A 23,645-nucleotide genomic window follows, 5' to 3' on the forward strand; every position below is an offset into this window, starting at 1 on the left:
ACTGAAAAAAATATTTGTTCTATGATCAGCCCTTAAAAAAGGTTGTGATCTGTTCTCATAGGCCTTTTTTAGTAATAGCTATTAGATTATTTTTTAATTTTATATATAATTAATGTATTAATATATTATTTTTATACATTTATATAATTATTATATATTTTTATATATATAGTCTGATATAAATTAACAGGAAGGAAAGCAGTTGTTTTGTCTAGTCTAAATAGCATATATTCAAAGTTTTCTTTGCTCATAGCCCCAGAGCTTGTAGTCATGTTTATAACAGTATCTTTACTTTCTGGGTAAGTGTTAAGATTTAGAAAAGCAAAATCTTTGCTCAGTAGGGAAACTCCTTTGTATTGTCAGTTCTCTGCCTTTTTGATCTTCTGGAGCATTTAAAACAGCATGGCATAAACTTGTCCCTGGCTTCCCTCCCTTCTCTCTCCAAAAGCCAGGAGAGGCTCTTATACTTCGGTACCATAATTTTATTATTTTTGGACCAAGAGCCAGGGGGCTGGATGCTCTTAAGGAAGCTGCATCTACATAAAGTCCTTTCTAAGACAGTGGCTTTACTTCAGTCCCTAGCTGGTATTCAGGGATAACTCCAGAACTTTAGACTGATTCACCTGAAAATGATGCTCTCCCCTCATTAATATTTCCTCAGTTTTGATACAGACAGTGATCGCCATTTCCTCACATGGTACCCTATCTTGGATGTGTCAATACTCATCCTTTCTGAGAAGATGAACCTCTCTGAAACATTAGTTTTATTCCAGACAGCAGTAGTTTGTTCTTTTTTATGAAATAAGGTGAAAGTAATTTGACTTGATTAGATGGCGGGCTCCAGAGTAGTTTTCATTCATTCCAGAACTCAGTTCACATCAAGTATTTACCTCATGCTTCCTCGTGGCTTCTGAGACAGGACCTGTGAGGTGGGGCTTTTGCTTGGTTGCCTCCTTGGTGCCATGCATGGTGGTATCACAAAACAGACCTTCTGCTAGCATGACTGCAGCCTGCCGAGATGAGGAGACACGACCACAACGTTGGTCTGTTTTCTGAGGAGCTGTGTGATGCAGGATCAGCTCTACTTAGAAAGCAGTATCTGGGCAAAGCCCATCGTCTTTGGATCTTCTTGTTTATCCCACCAGATGGGAACAATCAGGCTCCATCCAGTACTCTGAGCCTCACGGTGGCAAACGTGATATGACCTTTTCATTTTATTTTCATTAGGACAAATAGACTTTACTAATGACTATTTTTTCTGTTCTACTGTGGTGATAGCGCGGTCAAACAGACATTTTGGGGAATGTGTCGATTCAGATAAAATTGCATGTAAATATTTCCTGATGTTTTCCAGCCAGTGAAATATTTCATTATATTAATTTTCTTCACAATCTATTTGGGTCTAAAAGACCTAAGTGTGTCTATGTTTTTACATTTTTATATGCAGTGAAGGTTGTTGTCTAAGGCATGGCTGCACGAGGGCAGTGCTGTGAGCTAAGCTAGAATGTGGGTTTCAAGCATGTCATCTATTCGGTGTTCTCCTTCAGTAAATGCCTGCTACCCTTTCCTCCCATGCATTTGCTCTGGGACAGCGTTGTGCGTGCAGCCAGGTAATGCAGATAAGTTGATGTGCCCCAGCACTGCAGTCTAGCTTTGCAACAACTCATTTTCTGTAACTGTACTGTAAACTTTCCCACTTATGGAGGAGATATGCAGCAGGCAAATCCCACCGAGGGGCTGAGCAGATATTCTTGACCACATGAGTTTTGTACTTAGGAGAGCACAATATTCTGTTAATTTATTTTTCCCACTGTAAGAACAGGATTTGGGACTTAGACTTTTTAAAACTTCTGTGACAGACAATCAGTGCTCTTACATAATACTCTGAGGGAAGTGAGGCGTGATATGGTATCTACAGTGAAGCAGCAATGCCTGGGGACCCTGGGGGATCCCAGACATCGCTTCCTGGCTTTACACTCATGATTGCTCACGGGGTACCATGTTCAGTGCCAGGGCTGAGATCTTGTCCTTTGCAATGTCTCAGGGGTCTGTTGAGGGAACTGAAGTACCAGGTACTATGAGTTTCGTGTTATAAAACCTTTTTGGTTTCTCAGAATAATTCTGTGCCTGTTAGTTTGGCTTATGTAGGTCATTTACAAGCTTAAAGAGTGCTGCTGCCCTCCCTACTTCAAACTGATCTTGCTATAATGCTGGAGGGGAAGCGGGAGAAACACATGAAGTGATTTTGGGGGTAGGAAAAGCACTTTGTTTGAGTGCAGCTTTTTCTGGCAAAGCTGAGTTTTTGCAGGTACCATTTCTGTCTCTCTGAGAGACTAGAAGGGTCTCTTCCAGCTAAAAACTGCACAAATTGGCACAGCTGTCCTTGCAAACCACTGCTAGAACAAATCTGACCTAAGTACACGTTCAGGTAGTGTCAAGGCTCTGTATTTTTGGCTTCACACAAACATTAATCTGTAGTTAATTTGAGAGAAGTTCTGGGCTGATGTCACAGAAGAAGTGAGAGTGGCAGGTCCCTTTTGCATGAGTCCTTTTGTTGAATCAATGGTCCAGGGACTGTACTGAGTGGTATTTCAAGTTAAATTGTGTTAAGGTGATAAATATTGATTAAATGATAAAGTGTGCATGACACTTATCATATCATGGGGAAGATATGCTGGCCAGAGACACTGAGCAGAAGCAAACTGTAGTCATATAAATTTTTAGAGAGGATGTTCCTGGCCAGCCCCAGATTCATCAGGATTTGGGAGAATGAAGTTATCCTTCCTACTGTGAATGCCACATGTTCCTCTTCTCTTCAGTTCTGGCTGAAGGGATTTCTAGCCAGCACTGATGAGGGATGTGTAGTTACAAATCGTGAGGACTTAGCAAAAAGGCCATTTTAACTCATGATTCTCGTTACTGCAGTTCAGTGGCTGGCAGAAGTCTTCGTGTCTGTGCCCACATCTGCTTGTTCCGTGTAATGGCACACAGAGTTTCAGAGCAGATGTTTATATTTCAAAGCAAGATGCTTATATTTTGCCTTCACCCTGCCCATTATATGTGGGCAGAAACGTTCCCCCTTCTGTGGGCTTTCAGAAGCACTTTGTATCTGGGTATCTTTGTGTCCAGATAGAGAATAAAGAATGCCCTAAGGAATGTAGGGTCATGTCCATTACACTGACATCAAGGATATGTATTTGCCCTTCTCACACTAGTCTGAGCTGAACCCATTAAAATATAATGATGCGCATATACAGCAATCTTGCAGTAGCTGCTGAGATATGCTCGTGTTTTCTGAGTCCTCATATTATGGTCTCAGCATGTGATGTTTGCGTGCTGCACTAGTCCACATTTTCCTGGTCTTTTTTTAAATGCTGGGAAATGTTTCTAAAGATGTTAGTGTTTTTGAGAGCTCGCAGACTTTGATTATTCAACTGGGCCAACCTTCGGGTTATGACTCAAATGTTTCTGAAACGGTGTTGATGGAAAAATTCATGGACTTGCTTTTGTCTCCTCCCTAGAGTGTACACTATCACCACAGTAGAGATCTGGAAACTGACGGCTCAACATCTGGAACGAAGTCCCTACCAAACGCTATGAAAGAGTATTTGAACCAGAGAATTCAGCTGCTTAGAGGCCATGAGAGAATTCTGTTGATTTGTAAAGAGCAGTCGTCTTGTGCTCTGTTTCTAAGTGTTTTGACATATCTTCAGCTGGTATAAATGAGCATCATCAGTGAAAAAAAGCTTCATAAAAATGCTTGAGAATTTGGCCACATATCAATGAAGTTTTTAAGCCAAAAAAAAAAACCCACCAGGCATATCAGTTATGTTTGTCCTGGCAATGTGACTAATGGGTGTTTAGCTATCCTTCTAAGAGTACTATAGATTAGATTATTTTAGAGTTTGAGGATTTTCTTTTAGTATTATAGTAATTTTTTATAAGTTGAGGCTATCCTTTCCAGACAACACTGGCATTTAGGTACCATTGATATCCATGACCTCAGTGTAGGACCGACTTGGCTCAGACACCTCTCTGTTTTAAGGATCTAAAAATAACATATGGGGTCACCTGCCTGCCATGCATAGGTAGAAAGCAGCCTTCTCCCTTCAGCCACTTGATGTTATCTTCAGCCTCAGGATGTTATCGGACGATTTCTTAAGACCCAAAAATATTTGTTAAGAAACTAAACCCAATACCTTGCAGCAATTGTAGAGCTTCTGTAACTTATTTCCAGCAGCTTTATTAGGATGAATTTGTGTGTTATCCAGTGCTTGATCTGGTGGCCAGTTTTCCCAGTGTGCTTGATAATGATATCGTGGAGTAGCATACTTCACAAGATCATTTTTATTTTATGCTGTATTTTCAGGAAGGCAATTCAGTTTGCAGGTTGTTGGTTTTTAACAGGTATTGGGGAAATGGGTGAGGAGTCACTGGGGTGCCAATACATATTGAACCTGTAGGTGTGTTACTAGGTTATGTGAAAATCATTCCTGTTATCGAGTGAATGTTACAGCATCACTGCCTGTATCACACCTATAGCATCACTACCTGTATCACACCTATTCCAGGATTTCTGAAGAATTCCGTGGTACTGTTATTTGTTATTGCCTGACAAGTACAGTCAGCATGAGCTGGGGTTATTTGTGCAGGTGGAGCCAGTTCTGGTACCTTTATTCATTGAAAGATAAATGTAACTACTGCTAGAGTGTGGATAGAGTTTCTGAAACACTAACACCCTACTAGCAAAGGGATGCTTTGCATCACTGTAGCTTGGTCAGGATGCTCTCCTAGCATTAGCTTGTCATCCTGGTAAAATTTATGTTTTGCTCTCTTGCCACCTGCTGATTATAACTGAAGTGTGAGACACAAACATTCTGTTTCTGAAACACTAAATAAGTGCAATAAAGTGGCTTATCCACAAACCATCAATAAATTTTTTTAAAAAACACCTACCACACAAAATGCTAAAATGTTTAAATTTTTTATGTTTATTTTTAGTCTTGGAATTGAACCAGGTGATTATTCCTACTTACGGAACTGTGCCGGACCAGCAAAACCTTCATACGCCTGAATGGGTGAGTACTTCTTTACTTTAACTATGACTACCTGTAATTTTTTCTCATATGGATATGCAACAGCCAGTAGCTGTTCCAGAAGACTAGCATTCCTTTGCATTTGCAGCACATGCAGTTCATCTGTGTGACTGAATCTGAGTTGCTGTATCTCTTTTTTGCTAAAGGTACCTGAAGTCATTGACTCAGATGTGAAAGTGCAGGTTGACACAGGCACTGGACTCAATTAAAAGTGACCGATATATATTCACTATAAACCAATACACACACATATACCTCCTCTCTTTATATAATTTTGTACATGCATGTATAGGATTTCTGTGTGCGTATACAGGATAAATAGTTATGAACACGCCCTACATATATACACACATACCCTATAGATTCATATACACCCAGGTATTAGTTGGCTGACGTGGGAGTTCAGGATTCATTTTTACAGAAAGCTTGGAGAGACCAAGAAATTCCTTACTCCAATCAGAGACTGAAGTGGCAAGAAGAAAAAGGACCTGCAGTTGTCTGTTCCCTTTATCCGAAGTTCAAATTACCCAGCCCGTAATGTTTTCTGCAGCTAATAGGCTTCTGGCTCTAGCTTAAGATCCCCTGCCTCAGATGTCATTTATGTCTAAGGGCTGGCCAGCTGACCCCAACAAGCCCTGCTATGGCACGTGCTTTGCCAACCTGATGCCCAACTGGCATGCTAAGTCCAATTTTATTTTGGAATGGTACAAGTGTGGTCTGCAGTTGCATAAGGAGATAGCTATAAGCCTGGATTAAAAAAGGTGTAAAATCATATACTTACCCTAAAGCTAATAGAGCAAGTCCATATAAATCAAAACAGCCTGTTCTGTGTTTCATTACTCTAATGACAGAGGTTAGTGTCCCTGGCTTTGGGTGTGTATAGGTTGTCTTTTCTAGTCAAGCTACCTCTACCAGTGGCTCAGTGTTACAGGAGAACAAGGCGTAAAGAAACAGGTTTAACAGTGTCAAGAATTGCTCATTGGATCAAATAATTTTGAGCACCTAAGAGCTTCATGACAGTTTTCACATAGAGAAATAGTTCAAGAAACTGCTGTAATGGTGCCACCAAGTAATGAGAGCTGGAGCTGGTTCCCAGTCAGCCCTGTTCATGGCACTGACATTTAAACTATGAGCTATTTACAAATAACTGAACTTGTCTGTGCGTGCGTTTATTGCTGTCTACTAGATCCTACTCCAGGAATGACAGCCTGCTACCGCTGCTACCGTTATGCCTTTAGCTTGCACAGAGGAGGTCTGTTATGACTGTGGAGGTCCACGTCTTGCTGACTTCTCTGCTTATAAGGAAATACATTGTTTTCTGTATGTGACTAGGAGAACATACAATACAATGAAAAATGAGCTAAAAAGTTAAAAGATGCAAATCACACATTCAAATTCAAGGGGTTGAATTAAGCCTCCTCTGTCTTATACGTAGATACTATCATTGCAGCTGTTTAGCCACCAAACTGAAAGGTATTTTGATTCATATAAAACTGAAATGGGAAACAGAATCATAAAAGAAAGAGACAAAGGATTTCCATAGTGGTAGTGTGTTTTGAAAGCAGTGTAAATGAAGGGATGAATTCAGTCTTCATCGTACCAAAGTGCACCAGAGCCCTGGGCAGCTGCTGTAGCAGCTTAACTGGCAAAGTACTTGTCATAGTTATGGGTTGGGAGGTTTGTTCCTGCCTCTGCTGTAGGAAACAAATACCCAAACTACCAGGAAATGAGTTTCCTTCTGGGAGCTGGATACGTTCACCTCCCCTGCCGCTGCCCCAGCATTTTGCAGTAGGGTGTTCTTCATTTGAAGCTGCTTCTGTCTCTGGGAAAAGAATTAAATGTTTTTGGAGCATGATGTGGAACGAAGAGCTTCCATTTCCCAACTGAGTACCCTGACTAGGATGTTATAAAAATCTTTCTTGGACTCTCCTTGTGGTTCAATGAAAATTTTTTTATGTATTTATATGAAGTGAAATAGCATCAAACCAGCCAGAATGTCATAGACCTTGTGGTTAGAACAGTCTCCTCCAAGCAGTCTTGGTAGAATTTATTTTTATTTCTACTGAAAATCAACTGTCAAAATCAATTTTTATTTTTGGTTACTCACGTTTTACCAGCAGTTGTAATTTCTGCTCAGTTTTAGCAGCATCTTTTCTGCACTGCTCCTTCCATGTGAGGTCCTCCTTGTTGGCCACTGGGCAGTTTCAGTGGGTTGGAAGGGCCAGAAAGATAAAATTGAGGTCTGCTGAGCCTGTCTGTGAAATGGATGAGTGCTAACTGTAGCTAGAAACGGAAACTGAATAGGAAGCCTAACCTTAAATGATTCAATAGAAGGGAAGTACTGCGCCTGCTGTCTAAACTTAGATCATGCTTTGCAGCTGGAAGTGTTCTGGAAATTTGATTTGATTTTGCAAGTTGTCCTGGAGTAGCCAAAACGGAGTAAGTTATTAGCTAATAGAAATGGTCCTGTTCTTCTTCTGGTGCTGACTCTGATTATAGGAACACATGCTAAGTTTGCCGCAAGATCCCTACCTCATTCAGCACATGAGTAGGATGTTAATCTCCAAAAAGCCCACATTCTGTGAGGACATTGTTTGTAGTACTTCAGCAAAGTGTAAATGTGGCAGGAAATTGCAGGGAAAAAATGAAAGGTTCTTATGACTAGAGAAATTGAGTGCGGTCCTAGATAATTGGATTTTATCCCTGCTTCTGCTATAGGGTTTCTGTGCAAGACTCACAAAGTCACATCCAGCTTTTGTTTATTTCCTCAGTGTCAAAGGGGAACATCTGTGACCTTGTTTGCATTCATTCAAAATAGTCACATACGGACCTGAAAGTGAGGGTATTGCCCTTGGAAGAAAGAGAATTGCTGAGCTCTCTGGGAATATGTCACTGTCCTGGTGTCTCAAGCTAGAACTCCAACTTTAGGAGCGAGTCAACAGGTTTTGGCATTGATCTCTAGATGCCTTATGTGATCACTGTTAAAATGAGGGTTATACTGTTACTTTCTCTCCTGAGGGATCTTGTAAAATTAAATTTCTCAACTTTTGTAGAACATTGAGATTCTACGAGGAGCGTAGCACGGGCATAGTCAGAAGGAAACCCCTTCTGATGCCGAATAGCGTTCGGGCTATTTAGATGAGGTGTAACAAAAAAAGACATTGAATAAAGAAGATAATAAGGAGTATTCCATAACTACTACAAGGAGGGTAGAAGTATGACATGTGGTCGTGCAATTAAGTTATGTATCATAAACAGTATGTACAAGGAAGACAAAACTGCATAGACAGCATTAATTCAAGCCTTTTCCAGCTCTCAGATGTTTCATTTTGCAGTCTTACCTGCTTTATAGGTAGATAGTTTGAATTTGGATGTAAGATTTGTTTTGAGAGTCAACATCTGCAGAGGGGAGGATAACTTCTTCAAACTGTCTGTTACTGCTGCCCCTCAAATACAGTTTCTGCAGCGAGAAGGCTTCAGGGAAGTCTGAAAGAGTGAATTTCCCAGCTCTTGCATCCCAAGAAAGATGGGAAGTGCTGAAAAGCAGGTTTTCAGCTGAGTACTGTCTTCACCTTTCTTTAACAGTAAGGCCGTTTGGTCTCTCTCTAATCAGGAGTGACTGGAATTCCTTCTGCAGCCAGCAGCGACTTGACGCTCAGACAGGAAGTCAAGTGGGTGTCTGGTCCAAACTTAGCTCAGGGAACAAGGCATCCCGATGCCTGGCCACTTACCAACCACTTTCTGCTGACAGCAATGTATGACTGTAATGATGCCCCGCATTTTTCTACTTTGTCTTTAGTCTCACTTTATTTCAGTTTGTTACGTATCAAAAATGCCTTTGCATGTTGAGGAAATGAAAAAAAACCAACCCCTTCTTCTGATTAAGTGCTAGCTAATAATCTCATTGTTGCTAAAAACAGCACTAAACCAGTCCTCTGTTGTTACTAGCAAATATGAGTCACAAGGAAAAATGTAAAAGGCACAACAGTTTTACGGCCCTACGGAGACAGACCAACATTAGTACATGGTATGCAAATAAACTTTGATCTAACTAAAGTATCTTATATGTTATATCTATCTTATATTTTCGGTAAGTAAATGCTTGTGTTGGTCTTAATGTCAGAAAGTTGTCTCCGTTGGTCACTTAGAACATAAAGTAATAAAAGATGTTGGTATATAGCTGTGATAGTAAGAACAACTTTATATTTCTAACATTTTCTCCAGATGATCTCAAAACACTTTACAAATAGTTATGCTTCATGATATCCTGGTAATATAATTTGTTTCCTTTTTATTTACTTGAAATTTCCTGAGGCCTGTAGAGAGAAATAACTGTGCTCCTAAAGAGGCACTCTGAAATTTTCACCTACATACAAGCCACAACTGAAGTGTAACCTGCAGGTCCCCAGCAATACTGTCGCCATGCTCCAGCCGGAGGATTTTTTGCAGTGCCTGGCAGCAGAAGCGATGTTACACAGGCTCTGCTCTGCTCTCTCGTTTCCCAGTACTGATTTATTCCCTGGCATGCTGCAGGAAGCTGTTTTGAAGCATATCTGAAAATAATGTGAGATTGCAGACAAGTAGTTTATCCCTCCAGTAATGATTACATTTGGTGCTATTGACAGTCACACCAAAGGCTCATGCGGACAAAATAAAGCACTTCTTTTACCCTTCCAGATAGATAAGTCATTCCTGCAGAATCTCTTGTTATTTAAAAAAAAAATCAGCTTACAATACCGTGCTTGTTCAGGGTGTAGTAAACAATAAATAACTGGAATTCCTGTGCACATATTTTTCTTCATGCTTGTCTCTATGCTGCCCTTCCCACCATTATCCCCACTGAATGTTTAACAATATAATGCCCAGAGAAGTCTGGAAAAGTGAAGATGGGTTTCTTTGTAACGCCACCGGTTTTTTTCCCCTGGCATGGAGCATTGCTGTTGCTGAAGGGAGCTTCCCACTAGAGTGGTCTCCTTTCATCTTCTGCTGCAGGCATCACATGTAGCCATGACTACAGGAACGGTCTCGAGCGTGAGACACTGCAGCTCCCCTTAGATACCGGCAAGCCTGGTTATAGATGAGGAGGAGCACACCGTAGTCTCCCTCCTGAGGAGCTCTGAGTCAAGGGGCTGAGGGTCCATTCCATGATGTGGTCACTTGGAGCCAAACTGGTTACCTCACCCTTTACAGCCCTGTGTGGAGGGGCAAGCTTGCCCTCGTGTCCCACTTGTCCCTTCTCCAAGTGCCACTCTATCACAAGGGCTGGGAGAGCAGATGCTGTTTACCGATGACTGCTTGTGCTGGATTAGGAAGCTCCTTATTCATTTGCCAAGGTGGCCGCGGGGGGCTGGAGTCTGGGAGGATTAAGAGAAGGTGTGTAAGCAGGGGGGTGTGCGTGGCAGAGGGCTGCTCAGGGCTGGCCAGGGACCTTCAGTGTGATTGCTGCGTCAGTGTAGCACTTCCCAGCTCCAGCAGGATCCCACCAGCTGTGCTCACATCACCTGGTAGTGAGGACCCAAGCAGTGGGTCTGTAGAACAAGGCTATGGTGCTGAGGAGGTGGTGGCCGCATTATACACATTTCTGGGCTTCTTGTTACCACCAACTACCTCCAGTCTCATTCCTTAGAGTGAAGGGCCACTGACGCTCACCTGATCTGACCCTGCTCATGAACGTGGCCATGCCGCCTCTAGGCTAGCCCATATAAGTGTACCCTGAGTGTTTCAAAAACTTTATCCACCACCTGGCCCTCCCCTCCTTCAGATTACTTCTGTTAATAAAGCAGCTAATAGTTCCCCGTCTCTCAGTGGTAGGCAAGCGGTTGATTGTACAGTACTTGGAGAGTTCAGAAGCACTGCGGAGTATGTGCTAAATATAATTAGTATTTTACAGCGAAGTGTATCCTATTTTTTTTATTTATTAATGATGTTAATCAATATTAACCTGCTGTCCACTAGGGTATTATTATAACATTAGAGTGCAAACCCAATTGCCTCCGTCAGTACTTATAATGTGATTATGCTGAGGCTAAGAAAATTAGAAAGTGCAGTAAATAGACCCCACGTTTGTTTCTTCCAAAACAAAGAGGTATCAATGGGCCTGTTCATTATTTTGGGTTATAATTTGCTACTGATACTTAAGAAAAATTATCTATTGGAATTTCAGCTCCATTAACTTACGTGTCTATGCACACAAGCTTGTGTGCATTTGTATGATAATAACATTTGTAATACTGTCAAATAATATTACATATTTTTTAAAAAACAAACATTGTCTCAAAGGAATTATTAACTTCAGAGTATGGCATATCTTTTTGGTTTCCAGTCTTGTTTTTCCCCTGGTAATGATGTTGAATAATATATGATTTTTCATTACAAACTATCCAGTAGGGATTACAAGATACACCACACATCTCAGTTAATGTGGCTGTCGGAACCTTAACTATTACATTCCCATTTGCATTTTACTTCTTACTTTTAATTGAGCAACATTTAATGTTACATTACAATTTATTTGTGTGGATCTTAATCTTGATCTTTTAAGTATTCAGGCTTTATGAGTTGATTCTTTATAATTTTATTGAGACATAAAGTGTCTATGGATAGGTCAATTGAACAATGCCCTCATGATTAAAAGCAATAGAAATTACATTTAAGAATTTAGCTTCATAAGTATGAACTTCGGTGTATCTGGATTCATGCAGTCCAATATTGATTAATCTTTCAGCTATATTCCATTATATATGTGCAGTTTGATATATATATATATAAAGGTGTATGTATATGGTAGCATATATATACTCACGTGAATGAAATCATGCATGTAAGTAAATTCATGAGTCAGAATACTGATTAACAGGCAGTCTTTTCATCTGGTTATTGACAATCCAGTTAAGCCAGTTGTCACCAAGTTACATACTAGTTTTATAAGCTTAAAGGAGACTACGTTTAAAGGAAAATTATTTAAACGGTGAAGTTATGCAATCACAAATTCTGATCAAAACTTGTTAGATCAAAACTTGATCTGGTATTTGCTGTCTGCCACTTCTTTCTTTTCTATCCTGTGGATAGGTCATATAGGAAAAAGAGCTAAAAGCTGTAGTGAAAGCCCTCTCTTCTGCTGCCGCCCCAGCACCTCCCAAGCTGTCTCCCAGTAGGGGCTGTTGTCTATTATCGATGCTTTCCCCCCCCGATGGGAATCTCGTCAACATGAAATCATCATGATTATGTTTTAAATGAGACTGGAAATGGTCGCAGCAGGGCTGCATTTTACACCCATGGTCCGTACTCAGAGGGAGGAAAACTTGTCAGGGTCAAGTCTGATTGCTTGATGGGACTATGCCAACTCTAGCTCTCAAGAATTTAGAAATTCACATCTGTGACTTGTTTTGGGTGATAGAAATCTTCAGTGTCATTGTGGTCTGGTGATGCTATGAAAGTTTAAAGCATTTTTTTTCCTAAAACTTTATTCATAGTGTGCAGTCATATGTTGATTTGGTGACTGCCTAGGTAGTTTCTGAGTCCTAGGCCAGGTTGTGAAAGTAATGTAGAATATATGTGTACGTTGGCCGTATGTCAGCATATATATATATGCATATGCATGTATGTATGTCAGGAGCTGCTTGCTGTCAGGTTTGTCACAAATCTCTAGGCACAGGTGGGATTCAAAGAGAACTGTTCTAACCAAGAATCTGCTCAGACTGTTTGAAGCAATTAAGTTAACAGGACCTCTTTGCAGCAGATCCTAGCCTTTGCACACACAACATAAAAAAATAGTGAATTTAAACTCCCCTGAGTTTATTTAAAATACGGAAATTTTGTCATAATTACGGGGAGACACATCTTGGTCAACTGTTTTGACTCAGCCAATAAACAGTAACAAAATAGTCTACAGGAAGAGGTTTACAATAAAACTCCTGGGAAATTTTGTTTTGGAAACACTGACACATGTGGTTCCCGAAACACTGACACATGTGGTTCCTAAAACACTGTATGCTCCCTGGAACTGGGGTGCTCCTGACTGGAGGCTGGCATTCTTCTCAGTTTTATCGCAGTTGAAGAACAACCATTTCAGTCGGCACTTAAGGGGTGTCTGACAACATAACCACATTTCCATGTGCCTTTCTGTGGACCAGACATCCCAGAGGTCCCAAAACTGGACCTGGCATCCCTCATAAAGTTTGGTCTGCACTGACAGGGAAATTTCAGGGATAGGACATCTGGGAATATTTTCTGTGTCCCCAAAGGCACAGCATGTTCAAGAGATTATTCTGGATCATTTTGCCTGGCCTGATCCTGCCCTGGGCTACCCTGCATGTCCAGACATCTGGAAGGCAAGGCTCTTCTGCGGTTCTCTATGGGAGTCTTTCCAGCTTTGGAGATCTTACTATCTCTAATGCAATGCCGAGCCCCATTTCAGACATTTGATATCTATCAACTTCAGTGACACTGCCCTCATTAACACCATGGATGGATTTGGCCAAGTACCTGAGAGTTTGGTGCTTGTTACATGACAATTCTGATAATATTACAGTTATATATTAGGTGAAAGGAGGGGTTGTTGTATGTGATAGTGCCCTCAGAGTACTCTAAGAAACTGTAAAATCATTACTTGAGGATTCAGGTTCCCCCATCATCAATGCATCACACATGAAATAACACATTAAGATGTTATTAGTGGATATGACAATCTATCCTACTTTCCTGTGGGGACTAGACAGTATCTTATGGATATATTAATCCTTTTGATTTTGGCATATATTAGAACATGATGGATGTGTGGCATACAACAATGTTTTTTGCTTGCTGAGATGTTGCGAGTAAAAGGAGAAATAAATCCACATAGGATGTGTTCATTTTGAGAGTTCATCTGCAGCCTGGTCATGTTCTTTGTTCTCTGGGCAATGGTGGGTTTGGGTATTAGGGTGCATGAAACTACTCAGCTTTTTGTTTTGTTTTTTTTTTTAATTGCAGAGATACTTAAAATTCTGGCAGGTAAGGAGACAGATGGGAACGCACTAATTCTGAGACTCCCATCAGGCAACAACATATCTTGTAGACAGACTAGCTAGTCATTGTATCAATGACGGCATGCAAATTACTTGACAGATGCATTATTTGGGAATGGTGCTGCATCCCAATGCTCCTCCCATTGCCAAAAGCTAATATGCTATTTTTAAAGAACAAAATTAGGTCAAAGTTCTGCTGTTCTTATGTCATGCAGAGACCTCCCAAACTTTTTTTCTCCATTCTACTCTATGCTACTTTTGTTGTCACTTTGGTCTTCATGTTATATGAGTCTGACGTGTTGAATTTCTCTGTTCACTGAAACACCGTGTAACAGGAAGCAAGTAAGGAACCGATGAGTAAAGTTCTTCATATTAACCTATCCTACCTGCCTTTCAGGCTGATTTTGATGATAAGCCTGACTCCTTGTTCTTCAGCGATGGGCAGCGAAGAATTGACTTTGTTTTGGTGTATGAAGATGAAAGCAAAAAAATGACTCATAAGAGGAGTGATCGTAAAAAGCAAAAGGTAAGTTATTTTCAATATGAATCTGAATCACTTGTTGGGTGTTAGAGCAGTGGGCAGAAGGGACAGTGCCTTCACCCAGAATGGCACTTGCATTGCCCTGTCCTAGGAGTACTCTTGGGAACTGGGAGACTGAAGCCCATCAAACTGACCAGGGAGCAGGGTTGAGTTCAAGTCAATAGATTGCTGTGTAAATGGGCAGAGCACTGCACATTGTGTCTGTCAGTGTGTATTATATGACCTCAGAGCATCCTTCTGGGAGGGAACCCTTCAGGAGATGTGAGCAGAAAAATGCTGGTATCAGGTTCCCAGTTAGAATTAGACACCAAGATCTTCAGACTAGGGCAATTTTCTGTACCTACAGGGATTGAATTAGGCCCCTAGTGGACTTTGGTATTATAATCCAGGTATTCAGAGGAATCCACAGAAGGACACAGCTGACCAGGTGCTCCAGATCACAGTTATGAACATAACTGTTGACATTCTGCCCAATAAAGTACCTAAGGTGTTTATGGGAAATAATTGTATGTCACTTTGCCACCAGAATTTCTCCCTGTGCCACTCCTTCCCTTGACACTTCAAAGCTTGGCCCTCCCTAGGGACCTTGCAAAAAATTTCTGACTCAAGCCAGTGACTGCTTGATGCTCCTTAGCAACTATGAAAGACAATCATAGATTATTTTTAACTATTATTTTTTAATTATTTCAGAAGTTCTATCAGTGGACTCCATTCATTATGGCACCCAGGGCCACAAAAACAAGCTCAGCCATGCCATTGAGCTATTTTAATTGTGAACTACCTGAGAAATATCCATCCAGAGGATCGTAGTCCCTTTGGCATCTGTGGTCTCACACCCACCCACTTCCTTCTCTGATTTAGCAGCTCCATGTTCCAGCAGCAGCCTCTGGTAGAGACAGGCAAGGACAAAGATATCACTGAACGTAGCTCATATACAAATAATAATTTGCAGTCAGGAAAGAGAAGAGTAGGAGTAAAAAGGCCTGTAGCTAAGATGGTTGATATTCATTACACAGTGTTGTTGTTGGCATTAACGGGGCAGCCATAAGGAATGTCGTTAGTAGGGTTTGAGGGAGTCCTGCAGTGGGTAGATATTGCATTACACATGATAACAGGATCAGCAATAAAAATTAATTGAAAGAGGTAATTAGAAACAAAAAGCTGCCCCTTTGGAAACAATTGTTTTTATCAATTAGCATTTTACATTTATGTTTGTAATATTTGGCCATTGCCCAAATGTGCTTAAAAATATAATGAGTGTCTTTTCCAAACAGTGATGGAAATTAAATGTGAGCAATGGAGTAGTATTTTTTGTGCAGCATTAATGTTAGGACATTAGCCAGAACAAAACTATGAATAATTAGACCAGGAGATTGTGGGTAATGTGCTAGGTGCTTGCAAAAAAAGTTTACTTTCAAAGATCTCAGTCTTACAAAGATCTGCAGCCACGCTGAATCTGTGGTGTGCTGAGGAAGAGGAAGCAGTCCACCTACACGCAACAAATGTGAGAACGAGAGTATATTAGACTAATGATCAGAGGAGGTGAAGACTGAGTGGCTGGGGAGCAGCTCTGAGGGCCTCTTGCCCTCATGGTCTTGGTGGACAGCAAGCTGAAGAGCCAGCTGTGTGACCTGGCAGCAAAGTGGCCAACAAAGGCTGTATGGACAGAAGTACAGCCAGGAGATTGAGACATGTGATTGGGTGACGTGGATGTGTCAAAAGGAAGCTGAAAACAGCGGTGATAGCAGTTTTCAGAGCCAGGATTTCCATGAACAGGGAGAATTGGAAGCCGTAGGGGTACTGTGGAAGGCGTAGGCAAGAATTTTGATCCTGGGAATGCGTACGGTGCTGAAAGGGCAGTAGAAAGCATAGAAGGAGACAAGGATGAAGAAGTGGCAGTTACAGAGGACTTCCAAGGATGAGGACAAAGGTTACAAGTGTGATGACACTGAGCTGGAGAACTAATGAAAAAATCCAAAGCTGACCATGAAACAGACAAAATGTTACACATAGGGTAAAGTACCAGAGGGCACTGAAAGGCGGAGGAAGGAGAAGAGGGAATGAGGAGAGGATTTTGTTCAGTGAGTCTGTCACATAAGCTGAAATGAGTCACCTGGTCATAACCAAACTCCTGTGATCCAACTCAGAAGTACTGGCTCCCTCCCTCTAATGCCTCACATACAGGTGTCAACAGTTTAGAAATGCATTTCCTTTATCTGTTGTTGGAGGAACAGGCTTTTAAAATGTGAATAGATGTAAGCTTTCTAACTTTTTAGGATGGGATAGGTGCAGATCAGCTCCAAGCACACAAACACTTTAGGCACCTCAAAGACAGAGAGGTCCTTCGTCTCACCTGAGATCACTTGCTATGCAAGTGAAGGAAGCTCTGTGTGCTGCAAATCTTCATTCCTTAAGCAAATGCTGCATAGACATTGGCAGCACTGACAACATTCTTCTTCCTGTACCTCTTTCCGAGCGGGATGCAGGATGCTGCCTTGGGACCTACCTCACACTCATACTAGGAGTGAAAGGAGAGAAACTGAGAAGTAAAAAAGAAATAAATGTGAATAGAATATTTGAAAAGAAGAAACAAAACACATATACCTTATGTCTGAGATGGAAAGGAAACAGTACAGTTCTGCATCCATGGAATTCCAGGGAGAGAATTAACGTTTTGGCCTACCAGAGTTCCCAGAAAGGTGTGGAGATGCTGCTGCCCAAGATAAGATACATAAGGTTTCATCAGTGTTGGCATAAAACCTAGCTGACAGCTTGTCTTTACTGACACTGGTTTTTATTTGGTTATAGTTTTTTTCTGGGGCAAATGACTTCTACCCTTGTGATGATATACAAGACACCGAAATGAGGAGTATTGCCATTTACTGTAGGCTTTAAATACTGCATACGTCACTGTCTGTCTCTGATCAATGTTTAACTGAAAATGCCAAATTTTATAAGCAGTATCTTGTGTAATTCAAGGTGCTTTAACCCTGAATAGGTTCCTTGCTCGTACTACTCTTTCTTTGACTCTCCTGACAGTTTTATAGAGCTATTATCCAGAGGTTTATTGTTCACAGAATTTGGAAACTCCAGCTTATTAAAGAATAGCAGATCCAGTGAAGTCTGTTCTCGTAGGGTGAAATCCTCACCTCACTGAGGTCAGCAGCAAGGTCTCCGCTGGCCATGTGCAACATCACAGGTCTGTGAAATGTAGGGACCAGGAGTGTAGTCACTGGGACAAATTCTGTCTCATGTGCACTGCACCTCACCTGATTGCGTGACATGGAAGTTGGGGCAGAACTTAGCTTGTTAGTGGATATCTATAGAGCTACATTTCTGAAGTCAAAAGTTTTGGGTGCTGCACTGGGTGGTTTTGTATGATACTGAGAGTGGAGGAGTCCTCAGACACTTACTGAATTTAGTGGGAAGGATTTGAAAATCAGATCTCAACCTAGGTAACCAATTTACTAGATGCAGGGTACAGATCCATCTGTTCTTCTGCAGCAAGAGAAGAATCGGGTCGTGGGACCATCATTATATTTTATATGAATGGTTTTCTGTCCTTTTTAAAAATAAATTCATGAGTGTAACTGAGAAAATGGCCTAGCATTAATTTATATTTATTACCAGTATTCTTGGGAAAACTTCTCAGAGGAGAGAAGGAAATAACTTAACTAAAGACATGGGGGTGATTTGGATAAAAGGAACAAAAATATGGGATTCTGAAGCGCAGAAGATTGGAGATGCGCAGTGGTGTTGTGCTTCCCTCATTTTCATGTGTTTGTGAAATCTGGTTTAAAGGAGGCAAAGCCAAACTACTGAAATGACATCCTCATGGAAGTTTCTAACATAATTTGCAGATTCAAAAGTTAGCAGATAAGGTTCATATATGAAACTCAATTCAAACTCCAAACCTTTTTAAGTTGGTATATAATTAATTTTGCAAGTACTAGCAAAACTCAAACTGTCAGGAGCAGATTCCAGAAACTGTACTGTGCAAGCAATTGAAATTCCTGCCCAAAGCATGTTTTTTAAACCTACAATTTATGTACCCTATTTGTCAGGATAGGTTACCATCAGAATAGAAATTAAATATCACCAGTCTTTCCAGGAATGCTCCAAAATGCCAGTTTTATCTGTTGGGGTCCTCAAGGAGCTCATTGTTGAAAGTTAAAGGGTCAGCACCAGAAAGGCGAATTAAAAATAGATCGATGCAGAATGTCATTCTAGTCCATCTGCTTCCCCCAACAGAAATAAACAGAAAGACTGTCAGTAATTTAAGTAGTAATGTAGGCAAAACCTTCATTTCCAGCCATAAAGTAATCTGTGCTTCACAGAAAGAGACAGGTTTTTTATTTTTTTTTCAAATTAAATGAAAACTATAATTCACAGATAATATTACACACATCATTTTTTTTACGTACAGTCTTACAGAGAACTTCAGCAGGGCTACAGAAGTTTGTCTTCATAAGCAAACAATGAACAGTTCCTGCCTCTCGACTTGTTTAGTTTGGTTAGCCGACAAACAAAAAGCTTGGATAACTTAAAAAACTAATGGTAGTTCTCTCACTGTTTAGCATGTGTCACCCCTGCGGTAACAGAACAGTACTTGGGTTTACAGAAAGAGGGGTACCTCGGTGCCGTTTTATATGGTGATTTGAGGCAGTAGAGGATGGCAGGTTCTACATGCCCGCGGTCTGCTCAGCCGACCTACCCAAGAAGTCTGATAACAAGGACAAAAGGCACCTTTGAAACTGGGAAAAGGGCAACCACACCTGCCCTGGTCCCTGCTGGAAGGATTGGTTTTGAAGCAGGAGCTCACTGAAATAAAATCTCTGTTCCTGCCAAACCCAGATTTTACTTCTTTGCCTAATGGATGGAAGGAAGGATGACAGAAGGATGGGAAGACAAACGGAAGGAGGGAGTTACTCTGAAGTTACTGCATACATTCATAGGACCAGAAGTGGGTCTTTCCAAACAGGGTGACTAGAAGCCACTGCTGAGAGCAAGGCTAGACTGCAGTATTGCCAGTTCTGTGTGGTCATGAATCAGGTTTCAGAAAATCATGAGGCTGGCTTAATATCAGAGGGTATCTCAGGGAATACGTATGTGGAGTTCTTTGGGTTTACTTTTTTTTTTTGTGTCAGCCTTTATAGCTATTCTGCTTCACATTGTTATGATTATCTTCAAACATAAGGGAAAGAAGCTCACAGAAGCAGAGCTTCTCAATCAATTAATTTCCTGATGCTGACAGCTGGGACTTTCAGAAAAGCTTCCAAATACCATCAAAGAAACTGTGAAGTTGGCAGCTAATATTGATACAGTGATCCTTTCCAGTCCCTTTAGCTGATTTCCGTACGGGAGGTTTTGGGCCCCATGCTCTTTCTCTTATTGACTGTGATTTATCTGTTGCCTGTCAGGTAAGGCAGAGGTGGCTATTCAAGCACTCCTTCCTTGTTAGGATTTTTCCCCTGAACCCACACAGATATTGTTGTGGGGAACTTTTCTCTTCGTGCAAAAGAAACTAAACAAAGATACGAGTTGGCGTTCTTCTGTCACTGTAATCAAAGCAAGCACTCCTTACCATTTACAAAACACAGAGAAAAAAAATGGTAGTGGTCTGCTACCAATTTCCAGACCCGCAATCTTGTTAGTCTCCTCAGCTTGGCAAGAGAATCACCAGATATTGCAAGCATTATGGTGAAAAAGCAGCTCCCAAGAGCTAATCCTTCCACATGCCTGTCATACTTGGCATCTACTTACACCGTGCTTTCACTTTCTTAAGACTGTATGTGATTATGTATCCCGTAGTGCCCTATTCTATTAGCTAGCCATTCAATCATCAAAATCTATGTCAGGTTTACATCAGCAGCATTACCATGGTTACATTTTTATTACAACTTAGCCTTGCAGGTAGCTGAGCAAAATGCCAGATACTAAAATAAACTTTGGACAGTCTCTACCTTCCAGCCTAATAAGCTATCATATCTTTATGCTGTATTCCCCAGTCAATGCAAAACCACTATAGACTCCTCTGGGTAAAAGTCTAGCTCGTCCATAGATCATCATATGCATAATTCAGTCATTTATATAAAATAGCAAAGCCCCTAATTAGCAAAGGCTCCCAGGGGCTTTGTTGCTCACTACTTGCATTAATGCATTATTAGAAACCTTAATATTGTCAACATTCCTGTAAGATTTTGAGGGCAAAATTAATTTTGGGAACTCCTTGCCATAATAAATTATTAAAGCAATCTGAATGGTAAGATTAAATAAAAAAAAAATATCAGACTCCTACAAATGAGAATTCCCCTGCATCCATCTTTGTCCTATTTAGGAAGAAAATGAAACAGGTATTTAGCTCTGCCTTTTTTATTTGCTGAAGCAACTCAAGTTGAAATATTTTCATGATTCAGTATTATTCAACTTAAAAAGAACACCTGAATATGGAAGAAGCAAAGAGGTAGGATGAAATGGCAGAAGAGTTAATAGTGGAGTAACAAACAACTCCTGTGTTGTGTACTACATATATTAATGACCTGGTAAGGGGATTGAGTTGTGATATAACAAAAATTGCAGAGGAAATCATTCTGTAGTTTACTCAGAAGCCAAGATGACTGTGAACCTTTAACTTTGAAGGAGAATGGAGAGCACTATTACCTATGAAATGTTGAAAAATGCAAGGAAATATGTTACTGCAAGGAAAAAACTCATTCACGTATGGAATTCTAAGTTAGTGCTGTTACTACAAGGAGGAGACTTAGATGTCACAGGAAACAGCTATATTAAATGTCCTTTTCAAGGTACAGCTACCTCAACAGTCTAGATAAAAGAATATATTAGATATATACAATATATTATAAATGTGCATATTTATATATATATACACAATGTTATATATACAATGAAAAAATATAAAAAGCATTATACTGTCACTAATAAACAAGTGGATTAATGGGACATGGAGAGATACCTCCGTGAAGAGTGCTTTCAAAGTTTGGGATTGTAGTTTTTATCCTGAGAAAAGAGAGGAATAAGGAGAAATGTGATAAGTATTGATGAAAGAAGAAAACATTGAAAGATTTGGCTTTTCTTAAGCTGAGAAGAAGGTGGTATTCACTGGAATAAAAAGGCAGAAAACCCGAAACAGATAAAAGAAATACCTTTTAACAACATATGAAATTAGTCCGTTGTGACCATTGCCACAAACAGGTGTTGCAGTTGAGCACTAACAAATATAAATGGGGTGGGCTGTTTATATTATTCAGTTTTATAATTATTAATTCCAAGACTTGCTAGAGTTTTGGAAACATAGTTTTTTCTGCTTTGGGGACTTACAACAGTCTTTAAACATTGAAGAACTGGATGAAACCTGTGGAGATACAACTGACTTGTTCCTGTGGAACTCCTGAAATTGTTTGCCCTTTTTGCTGAAGCATCTGGGTTTTGCCCTTCAGAGTGGGTAGGTCTTGGGTCTGGTCCTGAAGACCAGTTTCAGTGCACCTATCCAAGTTCCTAAGACTTTATCTAAAGGGTCATTCATTGACTCTGGTCCTTCACAGTAGCAACAGGACTGGATCTTAAGCACAGATCTTAAGGCAGTTAGTCTGGCTATAGAGGACCAGGCGACGGAAACCATTGGACCATTCTTCTTCTAAAAACTCAGAGTTCCAGTAGTGGTAGGCAAAAATCCCTTAAGCACAGGGCATATAAACAACGAAAAAATTGGTCAGTGGCCAACTGAAAGCAATCTGGGAATGAGAAAGTCGTATTACCAAGTCACTCTGCGAATCTCACTACATGCCTAGCCTAGCCTGGTTCAGGAATAAAGCCATCAGTCCCCAGTGTGTTAATGTCATCTCCTTCTGGCAAACTGCTTACAGAAGCTCCCCCCAGCCCCAGCTGCCTACAGGTGCCCCCCCTTACCCACACTGATACTTTGACGTGCAGTCTGTAGTCTGAGGAGAGCTGGCTGCCCTTGACTTACATAAACACATAGCTCACTGGGGAACTATCCAGTTGATGCAGATAGCTTTTAAATTGGATTACTTCACATGAAGTTTCAAAATTTCTTATAAATCCCTTTTGTATTTTGAGGGGAGAGGGCCTGCTTGTCTCTGTGTGTTTTTGGGGGGGAGGTGAAGCGTGTGGAGAAGCAAATTCAAGATTGCAAAGACATTTCAGATTTTTTGTAACTCACTACCTGCCAAGTGCTGGTAATGGTGAAGTGAAATTAAAATGATCCATGAATTTCGTCTTTACTGAGGAAAACTTGTCATGTCCTTCTTGGGACATTGAATGCTCCTAGAATAGCGCCACTGACTCTACAAGTGCTACAGCTCTTGGCTTCTTCCTTCGGGGATGCTTGTCCGTGGACTAAAATGTAGCGGGCTACTACAGTTTAAACCACTGTATGAACTGAAAGAAGAATAAAGTTACAGGCTGCTGGAAGGGAAGTGGACTTTCTAAAGGGCAGATTAAGGGGGGGAGGGAGGCTGCCATCAGAAGTTTGATTAGTGACTAACAGTGAAGGAAATCACAAGTTTCAGGGGTAGTTGCTCTCAAAATTCAAAATTTGGGGCACATTTTTGCCTCTGTAATGTACCAGAAACTAAGAGGGTGAATTCTCCACAATTGCATGTGAGGGCAATATTACATATCAGACAAAAAAAACTGATCAGGATTAGTAGGTAGGACTGTACCTATTACCACAGTAGCTGTCAAGTGGACTATAGAGATAATGACCCAACGATTCTTCATTTTGGGAGGCAATTCCATTCTTCTATGCATATATATTTGTGAAATTTGGAACAGATGTTTTACAGTGTCCAATACCTTTTAACAGAGGAAGAGACAAGTATATGAATCAAACCTGATAAACAATGGCTTGCAACTTGAAGCAACGAGATCGGTGAGTGCTCTTTTCTGTGTGAACAGCTGTGTCTAAGAGCAAAGCTGACCCTATGGGAATAAGGAAACCGGATATATGAATTTACTGTAACA

The 23,645-nt window shown here is 40.7% G+C and overlaps 1 protein-coding gene across 1 annotated transcript in view; it reads left to right on the forward strand.

The window, feature by feature from the left end:
• The first annotated feature begins 4,418 nt into the window (after nt 1–4,418).
• Nucleotides 4,419–23,645, forward strand: part of ANO6 (anoctamin 6) — a 50,649-nt gene continuing 31,422 nt past the window's right edge. The window contains exons 1-4 of the mRNA XM_009816909.2: nt 4,419–4,422; nt 5,002–5,078; nt 14,499–14,627; nt 23,488–23,553. Of these exons, the coding sequence (XP_009815211.2) occupies nt 4,419–4,422; nt 5,002–5,078; nt 14,499–14,627; nt 23,488–23,553 (276 nt within the window). The remainder of the gene's footprint in view (nt 4,423–5,001; nt 5,079–14,498; nt 14,628–23,487; nt 23,554–23,645) is intronic.

The sequence above is a fragment of the Gavia stellata genome, chromosome 4, assembly GCF_030936135.1.
Source record: "Gavia stellata isolate bGavSte3 chromosome 4, bGavSte3.hap2, whole genome shotgun sequence".
NCBI classification, from domain to species: Eukaryota; Metazoa; Chordata; class Aves; order Gaviiformes; family Gaviidae; genus Gavia; species Gavia stellata.